Source organism: Pelophylax lessonae (genome assembly GCF_965119305.1).
Source record: "Pelophylax lessonae genome assembly, chromosome: 11".
Taxonomy (NCBI): domain Eukaryota; kingdom Metazoa; phylum Chordata; class Amphibia; order Anura; family Ranidae; genus Pelophylax; species Pelophylax lessonae.
The window spans coordinates 222908899-222929119 of NC_138778.1; the positions used below are offsets into that span (position 1 = coordinate 222908899).

A 20221-nucleotide genomic window follows, 5' to 3' on the forward strand; every position below is an offset into this window, starting at 1 on the left:
GGTACCAAGGCAGGCCTTTCGGCCGGAATAAAAAATTCCTCTGGTCTAAGCCAAAAGGCTTGTCCCAAGAGGCAGGTGCGAAAAAGGTGTGCATGGTGCAGTGACCAAGATGCCGAAAAACTCAAGGCGAGCTGCCCCTCACCAGTGATAATTAAGGCACCACTGGGCTGCCACCCCAGGGGCACATACACCACGGGCTTCTTTTGGTCCTGGCCTTCGGCCAGACCAGTGCAGCCCACCCCTACCAGGAGATTTCAGAATTTAGACGGCTTAGGGAGAGCCTGCCCTCGCTGGGGAGCTACTCAACCCAGGAGGAAGGCCCTCCCACCACCATCACCATTCCTAACCAATTACATCCAGGAGCAGTACTAACCGGCTGCGGCATACCGGCTTTCTCGCTCCCTTCAAACTGATAGGGGCAGACCCTATTCAAATCAGGAGGCAATGGACCCTTCCAGCTTTCTCTGACAGGACTTACTTCCCGGCCCCCCAGTTACGCCCAGGGCGCTCCGGTTCATTTCAATCCCTGCCAATACTAACCTTCAAGGTCCATACCAACTGATAAGAACAGATACTACACTTGATCTTAGCCAAAAGGCCAAGAAGTGATTTGATTGTGACAGACCCTGTACTCAAGAGGAGTATGTCAACCATATAAGCTTCCCTTGCCCGATACCAGCACGATCCAAGACCCCTTAGCTCGCCCATACACTTGTGGAGACATCAGTGAAGGGTGGCGCAAAACATCAAAGGTTTATTGACACAGGAACAAAGAGCTATACACTAAGCGAACAATCCCCCTTCTTCGCATAATGACATTTAGTAACATGACACACAGGTATATTCAGACTTTTCAACAAATATTTAAATCAGTAACTGGGCACCCAGACAGTCTTTACATAGTTACATAGTTTGTGAGGTTGAAAAAAGACATCAGTCCATCCAGTTCAACCTATGATGTGTGTGTGTGTGTGTGTGTGTGTGATTGCTGTCAACCTAACATTGTATACCCCTGTATATTGTGGTGTTTAAGGTGCCCATCTAATAGTTTTTTTAAACTATCGATGCTCCCTGCTGATACCACTGCTTGTTGAGGGTTCAGTCTGTAATCCTGAAAGGGGCACTCTCTGCACCTAAAGGGCAAGCTACTTCAAGACCTAAAATAAATAACCCCCCCTTATAAAAGTGGGGGTACACCTTCATGTTAATGAAGGCTTCTATCAGGCTCCTACTCTGGACTTTGCAGTCGGCCTGAGATCCAGGTCTGGAAATCCTGGTTGTGCCTTCTCCAGTAGGAGGAGGTAAGGAGGGGGGACTTAGCCAACCTTCTTCAAGACTTCTTACGCTGGGCCCTCTGGCATCCAGTGATGTCCCTGATGATAATATCAAGAGAAGGATCATAAAGACATTGTTTCTCAAAGAACAGATGGTCCAGACACTTCTTTTGATGCAGTGTCTTCATTCCAGCACTTTAACCAGGGTACTCTGTGCATTTGTATGGAAATTAAACCCATATGAGAGACCAGCTGAGATGCTTCTAGAAGGTCTGATGCACGCACTCAAACAGGAAATAATCCACTGCTGTGGTGGAGAGATCGTTTTAAGGGATTTAGACCATCCTGCCACAGTTTGACAAGCTAAGGTCACAGTCAGAATAGGGCAGAGGGTAGAGCCCACTAGCAAAAATGAGATCCTAAAGAGGGATTCTAAATGTTGGTCAGTGGAATCCTTCAATGTGAGGACAGCCAATACGAATCTAGTGGTTTTCTTGTTAAGGTGAATTACATTGGCCGATCCGCAGTGGGCACAGAGCACTATTTATCACAAACTCTCCCAAATCCAGAATAAATCCAGTAAATAATCTCCAGGGTCCAGAAGGGTGCTTCCAGTCCCCTTAGAAATGGTAAAAAGGAAAGCAAGCACTCTGGGGTAGCTCAGCAGGGGGGTCTGATATGATCAATATCAATATATGATCAGACAATAGGATAATGGAATGAATACTGAATACAAAATACAAAGGTGGAGTATAAGTAACATTCATGTACATGAGAAACTGTAAGAGGTATTCAAGTCCATAGTAATAAATATAAGTCCCAAAAAGGAGACAGTGTGCTAGTAGGGCTGATGTCTAGGACTGCAGTAAGGGCTAGCTCCGCAACACAAGGAAGTCAGTTTTGTGGAAGAGAGCAGATAAAAGGACACACGGAGCACCTCTAAGTGCAGTATTAATTTATTGAAGAAAAGCACACAATATTGGCAACTCACATAGAGTAGAGAATCACAGGCTTAAGATCACTCCAGGATCCTACACTTGAAAAAAGAGCGTGCATGCCCGTTGTGAGCTTGGTGCATGCTCTGAAACGCGTCGTGTCATCTCCCAGCTCCGGTGACGTCACGCGGCGTACGCTGCATTCCAGCTTGGTTCCCGGACATTAGCTGAACCCGGAAAACGCCCAGCCGGCCTTCCCGTCTCCCGGCTCCATCTCTTCGGCCCGCTACCATCCCTTCTTCGCTGGACCCTACAGCCTATTCCCGCGGACCACCGGAGTGATCTTAAGCCTGTGGTTCTCTACTCTATGTGAGTTGCCAATATTGTGTGCTTTTCTTCAATAAATTAATACTGCACTTAGAGGCGCTCTGTGTGTCCTTTTAACCAGTCCCCTTAGAGGATGACCATGAAGAGCTGGTGTAATGGTGTAAGTTCTTTGCAGCTTGGGGATAGCAGGCTAAGTCAATAGCAAAAGACTGCAATTTCACCAAGGGTAGGTAGAAAAAGATTGAGGTGTCTCAGAGTCAGAAATGGTCACTGTGACTGATTACCTGGGTACTTCTAAGGCTGTGGGCAGATACGCTATGGACGCTGCACTGGAAGGCATAAAAGAATGTTTATAGCTTCTGCGGTCATGACCCATGAGGAACTGAGTGAATGTGGCCATAAAAACAGGCAGGTAGTAGAGATCTTAGTCTAGGGGTCTTCAAACTATGGCCCTCCAGTTCTTTAGGAACTTCAATTCCCATCATGCCTAGTCATGTTTGTGAATGTCAGAGTTTTACAATGTCTCATGGGATATGTAGTTCAGCAACTGCTGGAGGGCCGTAGTTTGAGGTTCCCTACCTTAGCCAATAAGGTAGGGGACTCAGCCTCACCTGGCAGGCTAAAGAGGACTCCAATGATGAAGCACTGTACACACTATAATCATAAAATAACAGGATTCCAGACGTTGGTACCCTCAGAAAGTACAGGAACAACGTTCCCAAAACTATTGGGGAAATTGTGAAGTATGATCACCCATTACATCAGGGTTGTCCTCTCTATGACTAGAAACAGACCTGCTGCAATCACTCAGGATATGAGACAATATTCTAAGGTGCCACATTTTGAATGGGCTGCCCTGGTAATAAAGCCCAGAGTGGGGGAGGTCCAAAACCCAAATAATGCCCACACATCTTATATACAGCCCTATGGGAACCTGGGACTAGAGCAGACCAGTGGGTTGTCCATGGCCTTTAAACTTTTCCCTCAGTGATTCAGGCTTGAGTCTATGGGATTTGAGCTTGGATCTAAATTGCTCTGGCCACTGCTCTTATCCTCTGAGCTATTCACTTCATCTGCCTAAAAAGTAGATGCAATTAAAATACTTGACTTACAATTAACAAAGACGAGCCCAGAATGTCCATCATCTCCACCACCAAACACACAGTCCTGAGCACTTTCCAGACTGAATATCAGGACTGACATGTCTCAATGATAGGCAAAACCAGAGAAAATTCCCAGCTCAACTCACCAACCAGTCTGCTTACCAACCAAATTATCCTGTCTGACAGTTTGCGTTAAAAACAGGGGTTTAGTTAGCACACATTTGCAAACACATGTGTAAGCTGCAGGGCCCCTTCACGTATTACCTGCAGTCCGAACCCTTGTAAATTTGAGAGTTTCCACAGTGGAAGCACTTGCATTCTAATGGATATGTAGCCCCCTCCTAGGTAGGTGCTAGGTAAAAGCGTTGTTTGCTCCATCTGCTTATCAGGGGAGCCTGATCAGTAGCTTTGCCTGTTACGTGTGTCCATGTGTGATTCACTTGGTCTTAGGGAGTGTCCCCACTGTGTCCAATGGGGGAGCCTGTTGGACAGTGGAGGAAACCCATCCAGTGACACACAGGCTTTTGTGGCTGTCCCAGTGGGAGGGCACAACAGCAGTGCATCCTGGGATAGGTCATAAAAGCTGGGGGCACATGTGACAGGGCGTCTTTGGGCGGGAAGCCAGGTCCCAGGAGGAGGGTGACGGCTGTCTCTCCTCCTGTCAGTGTGGAAGGTGGTCACAGGTGGTCGGCCTAGTGGACTGAAGTGTGGTGCTGAGCCAGGAGGTCCAGTGGATGATTACCAGGGAGTTGAAGGCAGAGCAACCTGAGGAAAAACAGTGTCCGTGAGTACCAGGGAGCTTGCCAGGGGTCTGCCCAGGAAGGTGACCACTCCAGTGAGGGTCAGTGGACAAGGGTTAGCACACACAGCAAGTGAGAAAGGGGGTGCCATGTTTAGGACCCTGAAGGTTCAACACAACAGGATAATTTTCACTATCTTCACTTCAGTGGCAGAGTGAAGCAGCGGCCTTGCCGTATTCTCTACAGATAGATGTCCTCTACGTTGTGCATAGTTCAAGTTGGAGTATCCCACTCATCCCTTCTTCTTTTCAAGTTCTAAAATAAAACACAAAAACCAAATCCCCTGGACTGTTCATTATCTGAGCCAAGTGTTAAATTGATAAGATTTTACAGACTGTTGCTATGGGTAACCCATGGGGAATCCAATCTCAGCAGCTCCCTAGGGGCAGTGCTACAGATAGATCTAGAGGTTAGGTGGGCCTGGAGGTAGCCCAGTCCTCCTTAAAGGCACAGGGGCACACTGGACACCCACATTGGTGCATCCCCTCACCAATATCACATCAGTGACAAACAAATGGCCTCTGCCCCCATCTAACTTTCCTTCACAGCAAGGAGCACATGGAAGGGCAACACATGCAAGACAAAACCAAAGAAAATTCCCAGCTCGACTCACCAACCAGTCTCAATGATAGTTGATGATAACGTTGAGAAACATTCCATCTCATGTTAGGGCTGCCAACCGGCTAAAAGGTTTATCAGCCAGAAGCAGATCCAGCAGTAGTGTTGAAGATCCTAGTTTTAGTTTCACTCTTCTTCTTTCGGGATAATCCCATTTGATGGAATGACTGGGATTACACAATATTAAAGCGGAGCTCCGGCCCCGGTGGTCAATTTGAGCTAAAAATACCCCCGTGTCAGTCAGGGCTAGTACATTCCATAATGGATAGCCTCTGAACTGTCCCGGATCGCACTTACCTGTAAGAAGAAATACTTACCTAGAAAATTTCTTCTCCAGCGCTGCCATCTCAGGTGTGGGCAGCTGAAGCCGCAGCGCCCCTCTTAGTGTCCTCTTCGTGACGTCGGAGTCCCACAATGCACTACACCGGCCTCGCTCGTCACTTCCGGTGCAGGCGCGGCATCCCTGCACAGCTTCTGGGCATCCCCAGAAGCTGTTTAGCAGGGAATACCGTGCTTGCACCGGTGTCCTGTCAAAAAACCATACCCGTGAGAAAACCATACCCTCGTCACTTCCGGTCCACCTACGGAGGGTATGGATTTCTCACAGTAGTTAAACTTGCGGCGCTTACATTAAAACACCTCCTCTGCAACATAAATCATCTCCGCTCTCCCCCCTGTCACTTCCCTCATCTCCGGTAATAAATATAAAAGCGGATCACGGAGCCGCGATCGCCATCATTTACATCTCATACTCCCGCCGCTGCTTTTATATTTATTAACGGAGATGAGGGAAGTTACAGCGATAGCAGAGGAGATGATTTATGTTGCAGCAGAAGTGTTTTAATGTACCCGCCTCAATTAGAACATTAGACACAGTGCCGTGATAATTTCATGCCCACCGAGCATGCGCACTTCTCAAATCCTTTTATGTTCAATTGAGTATCCGGGGCTCTGAGCATGCGCACTGCTGCGCTGCTCAGCTGTTTCAGACCGGAAGTGACGAGGGTATGGTTTCTTCACGGGGTATGGTTTTTTAACGTTACACCGGCAGTGACGAGCGGGGCCGGTGCAGGCGCATTGATTCCTGGGAGCGATGACGTTCAGCTCCCAGGAGTCATCGCAAACCGGAAGTGACAGCGCGGGCCGCGGCCATAGAGGGAGTAAGTGGAAGGAAGGTGAGTATATTTTCTTCTGTAATAAGGTAAATGACCAAAAAAAAAAATTGCCAGTATCCATTTCTTTTTCAGGTTCCCCTTAGCAAGCGGATGGCCCAAAATCGATTTTATCGATTTTGAGGCTGGAACTCCGCTTTAAATGGCACTCTGTGACTTGTAAATCATTATATAGGAGGGTATTTTTCTGATCTACTTCTGAAAATTCTGAGGAGTCCCAGATGTTGAGCATTTTCTACACCTGGGAGCTCAGTGACAAAGTGACCTGTAGACATTTGATCCAGGTATATGAGATTGACAAATGATATTAATGCTGTCACATTTCCTTTATAAACTATCTCTGTTTTAATCTGAGGTGCTGCAGTTTTTTCTTTTCAGATTACATCTTGTTTGTTTTGTGGGTGGAAAATAAATGGTATTACTGTGACAGCACAATACGTGACACTTGCGATTGTGGAGGTTTTGCACCTGTATTAAGCAGAACCACAAGATGTTTTCCTGTGAAGCTTCTCCAGCAATGACTGTCTCTCTTCATGATAGGAAATTCCCCACATTTCAGATCTGTGAAGAAGGAGGGCCACATCGTGGTCCTGCACACCTACCACACCTGCACCTCACTGTTTTGGAACCAAAAGTTTCTGACAGATGTATTCGTGTTGCTTATAGCAACCAGGGGACATATACGGAGACATACAGCATCATTTTAAAACATTTTGTTTTCTTTCTTTTATAAAGCATGTGCGTCTTCTAAATGAGCGGCAGTCTGTATTGCACCTTCTGACAGCTTGATGTGTCTGCTCCAAGCAAAATAAGGTGAATGAAACACCTTTCTCCTGCGCTCAGACAACAAGGCTCCCCGACTGCTCTTCCCACGGGACTTTACAAATGGCGTCTCGGATGGCTACGGTCTTGCTGCCCTAAAGGACTTGGGCAGTCCAACAGTACTGCAAATAAAAAACACAAAAAAGGCGCACCGACCTAGCGCATTATCCTCAATATTGGCTTTATTGTAAAAACATAAAAATGGCTACTCACAAACACAGGTGAAAATCGATCATATCGAACTCAAGAACTTGAGTATCAGGAGTAGTCCATACGATTGTCCATTGTCCTATTTGGATGATGGCTTATAAACCCTCACACTCCAAACCACTCCAAATAGGACAATGGACAATCGTATGGACTACTCCTGATACTCAAGTTCTTGAGTTCGGTATGATCAATTTTCACCTGTGTTTGTGAGTAGCCATTTTTATGTTTTTACAATAAAGCCAATATTGAGGATAATGCGCTAGGTCGGTGCGCCCTTTTTTGTGTTTTTTATTTGCAGCTTGATGTGTCTACAGGACAGGAATGGAAGGGAAAACTGCCAAATGAGACAATGAAGAACACCAAAAAATAGACCGAGTTGTTGGCATTAGGTATACATTAAAAGAGAAGTATAGGATTGAAAAAAAAGCATACATACTCACCTAGGTGGATGCTGCTTCGCTACAATGCTGCATCTTTCCCCTGTAAGACCGGGAACTGAGTGATCAAAGACCACTCAATTCTCGGTCTTCAGTGAGCAGAGAGCCAGTGACTGTGGCTCTCTGCTCTGCCCCTCCAGCTCTTATGGGAGCACTTGACTGTGGAGGGGCGAGAGCAGCTGGCTCGGGCTCTCAGTGGTGCGCTGAGAGTCTGGGCCAGCTGCTGCTAAGACATCTTTGTGGATCCCGATATTAAAGTTGGGATCCCTCCAGAGTCTGCAGTGGCTGAGTAATATCAGTCGACAGCGGATGTTAATGAGCGAGTTTGGGATGGAGGAAATTGACTGGCCTGCTCAGAGTCCTGACCTCAACCCGATAGAACACCTTTGGAATGAATTGGAGCGGAGACTGCGAGCCAGGCCTTCTGGTCCAACATCAGTGGGAGGGAGGAAATTAACTGGCCTGCTCAGAGTCCTGACCTCAACCTAATAAGAACACCTTTAGAATAAATTCGAGCGGAGACTGCGAGCCAGGCCTTCTGGTCCAACATCAGTGCCTGACCTCACAAGTGCGCTTCTGGAAGAATGGTCAAACATTCCCATAGACACACTCCTAAACCTTGTGGACAGCCTTCCTAGAAGAGTTGAAGCTGTTATAGGTGCAAAGGTTGGGCCAACTCAATATTGAACCCTACGGACTAAGACTGGGATGCCATTAAAGTTCATGTGTGTGTAAAGGCAGGCGTCCCAATACTTTTGACAATATAGTGTATCTCAGATTAGCAAACTCACTGTTAAACTGGGTTACCCATGATCCGAATGTCAGCTGGTTTCTGCTGAACCGGCTGATATTTTGATTGTGTGCACCCAGTTTAACAGCAATGTTGCTAATCTGAGATTAGTACAGCTGCCTGGAAGGGCATCCGGAAAACCAGCATCCAATGACTGCCAGCACTGATCAGTGTGTTATGGTGAAGGGGGGCAGTTCCGTCAGCACTTAATAGCTCAACGGGGGAGATCGCTGCACTAACATTGCTTAGTATAGCGACCTCTAAGTTTGTTTTTTTTTTTCGTTCAGCCTGCTGGGTTGAACAAAAAGATACCTAAACATGTGTACCCAGCCCTAGTGTTTGATGTCACTCACTAAGACCACAAATCCCATCATGCCCCGGGATTAGGTGGGACTGTGGGCATGTGTGGTGCAGATCAGGCTCCTGGCCTGTCAATCTAACTATGCAGCACAATGGGCAGATCAGATGATCTGACTCCCAGGCAAGTGCTGACGTAATCACTCTCCATTTACTAAGAACTACAGTGGGGAATGTACAAGACCTGTAGCTAGGGGGATAGAAGGCACAGCAGCCACCGGTTTAATCAACAGGATATAAAAGGAGCAGAGAGCTTTTCATAGAACAAAGGCCAAGCCTCTGACTTGCAAGGGGGTCTGGGCATTGTAACACCTAGAAAATGTTTAAAGGTAAAGAAGCACTTGTATATGTATATCATAACATTTGTGCCTGGAGTTCAGATATAAACTTTCCACTATGATCAAAATTTAGCTCCACACGTTACTGTATAGAAAGCTGTGGCCCTTAAGGAAGAACTCCAGTGAAGGTTTAGAGCCTTGAAATACTGTATGGCAGGGTTTCTCAACCATGGTTCCACGGAACCCTGGGGTTCCTCCAGAGGTTACTAGGGTTTCCTTGAGCAACGAGCAAATACAGCCTTTCAGATGAGTTCCCAGTGTGTTGAAAAGGTTGAGAAAGGCTGCTGTATGGAATACAATCCTCTATTACAGGCAATTTGTGTTCCCTTTTTTTTTCCAATCTTTTTGAGAGCTGATACACTAACTGAGGAAGACGCCCACCTGTAGGAGACACCTATAGGATGTTATGGTCATCTTATTTGTCCTATATCCTCCAGTGGGAGGAAACTTCTATTGTCTTGAACCTGGTCTCATAAATTGAATCCATTCAGGCTTTTCACACAGCCATACCATTCTTGTTCTTCTATATTGAAGGGTACTAAATCCTTGGTCCTTTTTCCCCATATGGTTTCGGACATCTTCCTTCAGACACCATTACAATAGGCCTAATGACGATTTTCCACTGCAACGAACAGTTCGGCTCGCTTTTGCGCTTTTCCATTGCATGGTACCGCATGGTACGGTGTTGGAACGGTTCGGTATGGTACGGTACAGCGGCGCTTTTCCACTACATGGAACTGAATGGTACGGCTCGCTTAAACAGTACCACCTCGGCTGTGGTTCCAAGAGGGCCGTACCGTTACCATATCCCACAATCCTTTGCATGCAGCCTTGACTGTTTGTCAGTACTAGCCACTGATTGGTCAGAGAATCGTTGTTATCCCACCCACTTTACTTTAGTGGAAAAGCAAACCGTACCAAACCGTTCCAACACCGTACAATGCAGTGGAAAACCAAACAGAGCCAAGGAGGACCGAATGGAGCCGAGCCGGTACTTGCAGTGGAAAAGTGCCATAAGTGTCTCCGTCAGGGTATTGTAGATATCTACAAAAAGTTATATCAAGAGTATCTATCCCTCCTGGGGACTTACCAGTTTTGCATGTGCAGCATCCACAACAGTTGTTTCCCGAAGAAGCTATTTTTATAGCGAAACATGTTGAGTAATACTGGGTTAACTGCTGAAACACATGTAAAAACTTTCTATTACTACTGTTTTTAGAATTTTGTACCAATAAAATTGAACAACTTTTTAAAATTCTTTGTTGTACCTTGCACATCAAAAAAACCCATTCTTCTTCCTATGTGCATCTTTTTGAGAGCTCCTAACTCCATTTGAGATGGCGGCCCTCACCTACCAGTACCCCTCTCTGCACACATAAGGAAGAGGGGGTAAGGATACATCTATATGCCGTAGCTAAGGCCCCATATCACTACTCAATATAGATTAAAAAAAAAAAAAAAGTTTATTGAAAAAAGAATATGAAACTATCCATCTATATTATTTCCAAATGGAAACCTTATGAAGGGCTAACACTGTCACCTGGTACGCTGGGGCTGACGAAAACTGGACTAAAAGCGTCGCTTGTATCCTTGCAGAAAGGGAAAGAAGGACTCAGGATGACAATAGATCCACTGTTTTCTGTTTTTCATGGACCAGATCCATAACAGATTTGAAGCGAGAGTAGCTCAGTTCTTTGAGCAACCAACCAATGTTTCTTCTTCTAATGTTTCTTCTTCTTTTGGTTTCAGGTGATGGAGGGAATGATGTGAGCATGATCCAGGAAGCTGACTGCGGGGTGGGCGTGGAAGGAAAGGTAAGAAGTTCCATCAAATATTTTTTTTTTTATAAACAGATCATCCTATAACTGTCATACCTGTGTGGCGGCAGTAATTACGCAGACGCCAGTTGCAGTAAACACAACTTGTATTACTGCATATTTCAGTAGTTCACAACAAACCTGACGGTGATTCACCCAACTGGGAACACTCACGCAAGCAACAGCAATGTGTAGCATTGTAGGTCTCAGATGTGCCAACAGCATCTGTCTTCAGGGGTGGAATGTGACCTGACTAGTCCAGACCCAAATGGCGAGGTCTCCAGAAGGATGAATTGTCCCTATCTTTTCCCTACTCATCTGGAACCTCTCCCTGCCACAAATCACTGTCCCTGTAAGACAGGTGACCTATCCCTACATTATCTACACGTGAAATGCACACCAAGTCTGGGAGCCAGGGCCTTAAATAGGTTCTGCCTGACCCAAGATGGCTGCTAGAATCACTTGGGGTGGGAGCATTCATTTGGATAGCTTCCCCAGAGACCAAGGAAACCATATTGGAAGAGTCCTCTCGACTTCCCTCCTCCTGCAGTGCCGCTGTGGTTGAGCGCCACCTGCAGTGGAGAAAGTAGACTGCACCTGCCTACACCTGTAGTAGTCTAGTTGTCTATCAGGGACGGATGCCTCCTTTTCATTATTGTAATTGCCAAAAGTTAGATGGTTCCGAATAGTCTAGTACTGTATATCTGCACAGTGTTGGTCCTTACAGATTTTTCAGCAATTTATCTTATACATCTTGAAGAAAAAACAGCATAAATAAATATCCAGTTTGATGAAGCTGCTCATGTAGCATTCCCCATATTGTTTCCTTGTTCCTTTTATTTCCTGAAAGAATCTCCTCACAGACTGGCAAATGTGAGTGTTATACTAATTGGCCAAGTAGAGTTTAAAGGTTATCTATGCTTTAGGACGTCACAAACCTGTCTAGCCATGTGTTCTCATTCATTCTAAAAAACACCCCAAAATATATAGACAATGTAAACCAGCGAACCACAATGCACAGATGTATTTGCTCTAGGTTGGCCAAAAATAGCACAAGTGCTTTTTCTGTTTTCCATTAAGGGACATTAAGACATTCACCTTCAGGTTGACCTGACACATACAGGAGGAATAGATGGCAAACAAACCTACTGTAGGCCAGCCCAGGATAACCCTTCCGACTATTCACCTTTAGGTTGAACTGACCAATACAGGAGGATTAGATGGCAAACAAACATACTGTAGGCCAGCCCAGGATAACCCATCCGACTACCGGCAATGATCAATTTTTTGCTAGTGTCATAGGGGGGATGAACATTTTTTCAGCTCTTCCGTGTTAAATACTACTTTGCTAGAACCATTTTTTCTTCAAGACCCTTCTTCAGTCGATGCTTTTCTTTACATCACTGCTAAAGCATGTCTCTTCAATTGTAATGATCTGGCAAGGCCATCCTTAGTCTGGCTCTTTAGAGTGCAGATTCCAGACCCCGCTGGACTGGATGTTGTGAGGATAGCCTGGAAGTGACCTTCGGGCACTGGTTTCCACATAAAGAGCTTTCCAAGCTCCATTTTGGTAAGGAGTTAGCTTCTGTGTACTTTCCAGGTCCAGAGCCATTGGCATTGCCTAAGCGCTTCCCCTGTCTCCAAAGACTTACTCTCTGAGCAGCTGAGCACCTCATTTACCTAGGTTACTGGGTGCCAACAACATTTTTGCTTTCGTTTAAAGGGGTTAACCCTTTGGGACTGGGCACCGACGTCATCTGCTGGATAAAGTGTTGTGAACGTACACTCTTTCCCGCAATTCAGGAAGCCTCTTCCCATTGCTGCTCCTGCTTGCAAGAGCCACATAGAAATCTAGTCTTTGGTTCTTTATTGCTGCCTGCCTACGGTGCCTGTGGCCAGTTCTGGCCATCTGCTATATAATGCCTGACTGCCACATGGTTGTAAATTATAGAACAGTCCCACTGCACTGGGTGTTTCTAGCTGCTTTATTAACGGCTCCTGTGCTGTTTGTAGCACACCTATTAATGCGGCTGAAGTTTGAAGCCTGGAATCATGTTGCCCTTTGTTTCTAAAGTTTTCCATATCTTTGGCTCCTTCTCTACCTCTTTTGGATGTGGCTGGCCTTTGCCATCTGAGGTTTTAACTATACCAACCTGTTGTTTACATTCCAATGCCTTCCCCTGCAGATTCTGCATATTATCTCACCATGGCTTTAATGGCCTGTGACTCATCAGCCACAGAGACTCTAATTCTGCGCCCCTCCAGTCTGAACTTGCATCTGAGGAGTCATTGTCTTCTGCCATTACTTTCACATTAAAGGAGACTGTGTCGGCTCCTATCGATGTGGTACACACCAATCTGAATTTAGTTTATGTACAGGTCTTCCTCTATGGAGATTGGAAACACCATGATAAGATGTTTATTCCCCCCCAAGAGCTTATTAGCCTTGTTTTTGAAGAGGACTTAGCAAAAAAATGTTCTGCTCCCACTGTGCATCCACTAGCGTAGCATGCCACCTCAACAAACTGACCAACATACCGGTAATAGATGCTTCCGTCTGTAGGTGCCTGTAACGGAACAGGGCACCCCTGGCTGGGTACTTCCATCGACAGATGCTCCTAGTGCTTCCCGAGGGCTCCAAGCACTCCACCAGACACCGTAAGCACTTCAGACTCCGCCGCAGAACCGCCGCAGCTTGGTTAGGGTCTTGGCATCTCCTACCCTCCAACACTTTATCCAGCAGATGACGTCGGTGCCCAGTCCCAAAGCGTTAACCCCTTTAAACGAAAGCAAAAATGTTGTTGGCACCCAGTAACCTAGGTAAATGAGGTGCTCAGCTGCTCAGAGAGTAAGTCTTTGGAGACAGGGGAAGCGCTTAGGCAATGCCAATGGCTCTGGACCTGGAAAGTACACAGAAGCTAACTCCTTACCAAAATGGAGCTTGGAAAGCTCTTTATGTGGAAACCAGTGCCCGAAGGTCACTTCCAGGCTATCCTCACAACATCCAGTCCAGCGGGGTCTGGAATCTGCACTCTAAAGAGCCAGACTAAGGATGGCCTTGCCAGATCATTACAATTGAAGAGACACGCTTTAGCGGTGATGTAAAGAAAAGTATTAACTGAAGAAAAAATGGTTCTAGCAAAGTAGTATTTTACATGGAAGAGCTGAAAAAATGTACATCCCCCCTATGACACTAGCAAAAAATTGATCATTGCTGGTAGTCGGAAGGGTTATCCTGGGCTGGCCTACAGTAGGTTTGTTTGCCATCTATTCCTCCTGTATGTGTCAGTTCAACCTGAAGGTAAATGGCTTACTGTGTCCCTTAATGGAAAAAAGAAAAAGCACTTGTGCTATTTTTGGCCAACCTAGAGCAAATACATCTGTGCATTGTGGTTCGCTGGTTTACATTGTCTATATATTTTGGGGTGTTTTTTTAGAATGAATGAGAACACATGGCTAGACAGGTTTGTGACGTCCTAAAGCATAGATAACCTTTAAACTCTACTTGGCCAATTACTATAACACTCACATTTGCCAGTCTGTGAGGAGATTCTTTCAGGAAATAAAAGAAACAAGGAAACAATATGGGGGATGCTCAAGGAGCAGCTTCATCAAACTGGATATTTATTTATGCTGTTTTTTCTTCAAGATGTATAAGATAAATTAATGAAAAATCTGTAAGGATCAACACTGTGCAGATATACAGTACTAGACTATTTGCAACCATCTAACTGTTGGCAATTACAATAATGAAAAGGAGGCATCCATCCCTGATAGATAGGCAACTAGACTACTACAGGTGTAGGCAGGTGCAGTCCACTTTCTCCACTGCAGGTGGTGCTCAACCACAACGGCACTGCAGGGGGAGAGGAAGTCGAGAGTAACTCTTCCAATATGGTTTCCTTGGTCTCTGGGGAAGCTATCCAATTGAATGCTCCCACCCCAAGTGATTCTAGCAGCCATCTTGGGTCAGGCAGAACCTATTTAAGGCCCTGGCTCCCAGACTTGGTGTGCATTTCACGTGTAGATAATGTAGGGATAGGTCACCTGTCTTACAGGGACAGTGATTTGTGGCAGGGAGAGGTTCTGGAAGACAGGGGCATCTTTGAATCTATGATTCCTACAATGTTCAAAGCTAGAGTCTACTTGCAAGTCCACTTCTCGCAAGGTCTACTGTCAGATATAAGAGGCATACTTCACCTGGAGCGAGTCTTGGGGCTTCCACTCTATAAGTTTCTCTCTGGTGTGCATTCCTCTCCTTTCTACAGTCTGGACCAGGGTTGGGCAGCTAGCACTATCAAAGTGCTGAGATGTGCTAAGGTTTGCAAATTTAAAATCTTAAGATTTGCTAAGCACTGAGGCTTTTATCCTATGTTGTTTTGTCTCTGAGACAATTGCCCTCTGGCTGCCTGTTTAGGACCTTTGTACAGGAAGTCTCCCATGTAGCTTCCTCTGTTCCCCTGTGACTTTGTGGGATCTTGCTTTCTCCATGCTCTTCAGAAACTGCCATTTAAACCCATTAGAGACATTCCTCTCTCCCTCTACTTGCACCCGTAATGTGGTATTTTATGTAGCCATCCCCTCTGCAAGGCCAGTGTCTGAACTAGTGGCCTTCTCCTGCAAGGAACCCCCTTTTGCTTTTGCACAGGGACAACGTGTTATGGAGGCCTAGGACATGCACCTTCCCTAAGGTAGTTTTTTTGCATTTAACCTCAACCAAGACATTGTTCTTCCTTCTCTGTCTGACTCCAGTTCACCAAAAGGACATTTTCCTCAAATGATTGAATGTGGTTTGGGGTGTTGGAGTCTATATTTCAGCCACTACTTCAATACCTAAAATTTACAGCCGCCAGCTAGTGATGCAAACAAGTGGGCAGGTCTCGTGTCTGCCTGACATTGGTCATTATTCTCCAAGAGCAAGTGTTACCAACCCACATCCTCAAAAGCTGCCAACTGGAATTCAGTCAAACATGGGTAAAACCTGTGAGGCTTGGTCTTGGTGGACCCTTGTGAGCTTTTCTGGGTAAATAAAGCTTTGTGAAGGCCGATTTCATTTAAGTGCAGCTGGCTTGTTTGTGCATTTCATTCAACGCTGCCAGCAAGTTGGTTTTACCCTTTAGTAAAGGCTAAAAAAAAAAAAGAAAGAAACATACTCTACTTATGTGCTTGCCTGTGAGATTTGGCTGGGGTCAGAGCTTTTCTTTCAGCTGGAACTTGGTGGCACTCAGTTCCACCACCTTTGGCTCAGGCCCTCTGCTCCCCGCTCACCACTATCACTCATTACACAGAGGTCTGGCTTCCTGTGTTTTCCAAGTGCAGTATGGGGACAAAGGAGATGTTTGTGCCTGGGGTGCAGCGCAAATGCTGACACCCCCACTGGATGATCTCCCTGCAAGTGAGAGAGATGATGCCATCTACAGTGTGAGGGGAGGTACTAGAGAAGAAGAGGGCTAAAGGTGAGATGTGGATGGGGGATGTAGAACTAAGCAGTTGTAGAAGGATGAACTTTGCACTCTGTGTATAGCACACCCCTGAATTCTGCACTATGCAAGTAGCACACTCCCGAACTCTGCACGTAGCACACCTCTGAACTCTGCATGTAGCCCACCACTGAACTCTGCACTATGCAAGTAGCACACTCCCGAACTCTGCACGTAGCACACCTCTGAACTCTGCATGTAGCCCACCACTGAAGTCTGTACGTAGCACACCCCTGAACTCTTCACTATGCAAGTAGCACACTCCCGAACTCTGCACGTAGCACACCTCTGAACTCTGCACTATGCAAGTAGCACACTCCCGAACTCTGTACGCAGCACACCCCTGAACTCTGCGTGTAGCCCACCACTGAACTCTGTATGCAGCACACCCCTGAACTCTGCGTGTAGCCCACCACTGAAGTCTGCACTATGCAAGTAGCACACTCCCGAACTCTGCACGTAGCACACCTCTGAACTCTGCGTGTAGCCCACCACTGAAGTCTGTACGCAGCAAACCCCTGAACTCTGCACTATGCAAGTAGCACACTCCCGCACTCTGCACGTAGCACACCCCTGAACTCTGCACTATGCAAGTAGCACACTCCCGAACTCTGCACGTAGCACACCCCTGAACTCTGCACTATGCAAGTAGCACACTCCAGAACTCTGCACGTAGCTCACCTCTGAACTCTGCACTATGCAAGTAGCACACTCCCGAACTCTGCATGTAGCACACCCTTGAACTCTGCACTATGCAAGTAGCACACTCCCGAACTCTGCATGTAGCACACCCCTGAACTCTGCACTATGCAAGTAGCACACTCCCGAACTCTGCACGTAGCACACCCCTGAACTCTGCACTATGCAAGTGGCACACTCCCGAACTCTGCACGTAGCACACCCCTGAACTCTGCAATATGCAAGTAGCACACTTCCGAACTCTGCACGTAGCTCACCTCTGAACTCTGCACTCTGTGGGTAACCCTGCTGAACTCTGCACTCTGTACATAATGCACCCTTGGTATTTGATGCCTCCTTTAAGATCCTCCCACTGTTAGTGAAATTTTTACCATTTTTTTTTTTTTTTTTTTAGGGGTCGTGGTTGAGTTCCTGCACCTTTTTTCTAAAGAGAAAAAAAAGCCCTGGCTGGGGTTATTATGTAAATGAAAGTATAAATATAAAAGGGACTCTGACTTGCTTAAACTGACTTTAGAGAAGCCTGGTTGATGATTAGGATTTACCTTACTTGGCCATAAGCCAGGATTCCAGTCTTGGTAACACGTTAGCAAGGGATTTGTTAGTGGCACAGCATGTACAAATTATTCTGGTGTCTGAGTCCGTATGGTTTGTGTTGCAGGAAGGGAAGCAAGCATCTCTGGCGGCAGACTTCTCTGTCACGCAGTTTAAACACCTGGGCCGCCTGCTGATGGTACATGGAAGGAACAGTTACAAGAGATCAGCAGCCCTCAGCCAATTTGTCATCCACCGGAGTCTCTGCATCAGCACAATGCAGGTAAGAAATATAAAGCCTCTTGCTGTTCTACCCCTCATGCATATAAATGACCATGACCACAAAAAAATAAAATAAAAACACACACACACGTGCAAAAGTTTTAGGCAGGTATGAAGACATGCCGTAAAGTAAAAATGCTTTCAAATACAGTAAAACCTTGGATTGAGAGTAACTTGGTTCAACTTGAGAGCATTTTGCAAGGCCAGCAAAATGTTTTTATAAATTTTGACTTGATAAACAAGCGATGTCTTGATATACAAGTAGCGTCACGTCACAACTGAGTATAAAAGAGAAGCGAGGGCGCCTCTAAGTGTAGCAGTATGGGGACATTTAATGAAGGTTCAACATTTAGTAACTCACATGGTTAATGATTAAAACAGGCACATCTAAGAATGCAGGCATCCGTGGTAAAGCTGTCCACATAGACCATCCTCCACACCGCCATCAACACCATCCCTTCCACACTGCGCTCCACGAGTGCTTCAAGCCTCGCTTTCAGATCGTTCTACTGCAGGGTAGTCTTCCTGGTCATGATTGCAGACTAACCGCGGTGAGAGCCAGTAGTGAGGAGGACGGTCTATGTGGCCAGCTTTCCCCCGGATGCCTCCATACTTAGATGTGCCTCTTTTAATCATCAACCATGTGAGTTGCTAAATGTTGTACCTTCATTAAATGTAACCATATTGCTACACTTAGAGGCGCCCTCTCTTCTCTTTTATACTCTGTAGCTTCTGCTGGATTTTGCTTCTAATCCCCTTGTGGAGGCGCCATTTGTGGATGGACATTTTATGGTTACACAACCAATCACATTGCTATAATCTTTTTATATGGACTATAAACTGAAGGACTTATGAATAAATGGTTGTGGAACGAATCATCTGAGTTTCCATTATTTCTTATGGGGAAATTCGCTTTGATATAAGAATGCTTTGGATTACAAGCAAGTTTCCGGAACGAATTATGCTCGCAATCCAAGGTTTTACTGTACATACAGTATATTTTAATTGTTTTTTTTTTTTTTATCAATTTACAAAATGCAAAATGAGTGATCTGAAGAAAAATTTAAATCAAATCAATATTTGGTGTGACCGCCCTTTGTATGCAAGTGTACCTAGACAAATTGATGCTGTTGCATGTTATACTTAACTGCTCTGAGCAGTGGTTTTACACAGAGCAGTCCCGATCCTCCTCTTCTCGGTTCCATCGCTGGTGATCTTGGCTCCTCCTCATCTTCGTTTGTCCCCCATAGCAAGCCATTTGCTATAGAGGCACACAGTGTCTGCTCACTCCTGAGCTGTGTGTCTAGGGAACCGAGCTCCATAGACACACACAGGGCAACCATCAGGGGGGGACAGCCAATACACATGTAGGGGGCCCAGGCGTTCCGAGGGGCCCAGCCACCCAGGCTCCAACCAACGAGATTGAGTTGTTGCTGCTGTAGTAACTAGAAATTGGATCACAGCACAGCACTACACTGCCTGCACTACACTGTGTTACACAAGAATCACAGCACTGCACTACACTGCCTGAACTACATTGTGTTACACAAGAATCACAGCACAGCACTACACTGCCTGCACTACATTGTGTTACACAAGAATCACAGCACAGCACTACACTGCCTGCACTACACTGTGTTACACAAGAATCACAGCACAGCACTACACTGACTGCACTACACTGTGTTACACAAGAATCACAGCACAGCACTACACTGCCTGCACTACACTGTGCTACACAAGAATCACAGCACAGCACTACACTGCCTGCACTACACTGTGTTACACAAGACTCACAGCACTGCACTACACTGCCTGCACTACACTGTGTTACACAAGAATCACAGCACTGCACTACACTGACTGCACTACACTGTGTTACACAAGAATCACAGCACAGCACTACACTACACTGACTGCACTACACTGTGTTACACAAGAATCAGCACTGCACTACACTGCCTGCACTACACTGTGTTACACAAGAATCACAGCACTGCACTACACTGACTGCACTACACTGTGTTACACAATCACAGCACTACACTACACTGCCTGCACTACACTGTATTACACAATCACAGCACTACACTACACTGCCTGCACTACACTGTGTTACACAATCACAGCACTACACTGACTGCGCTAATCTGACTGAACACACAATCCACTAACTACCTGGCTAATCTCCACTAACACACTACACATGGCTCTCACTGTACATTGTGC

General features: G+C 45.9%; 1 protein-coding gene across 1 annotated transcript in view; it reads left to right on the forward strand.

Moving 5' to 3' along the window:
• ATP9A (ATPase phospholipid transporting 9A (putative)) overlaps window positions 1-20221 on the forward strand; it is a 224871-nt gene that overhangs the window by 156119 nt on the left and 48531 nt on the right. Inside the window, exons 22-23 of the mRNA XM_082272178.1 lie at window positions 10933-10997; window positions 17838-17993. Of these exons, the coding sequence (XP_082128304.1) occupies window positions 10933-10997; window positions 17838-17993 (221 nt within the window). The remainder of the gene's footprint in view (window positions 1-10932; window positions 10998-17837; window positions 17994-20221) is intronic.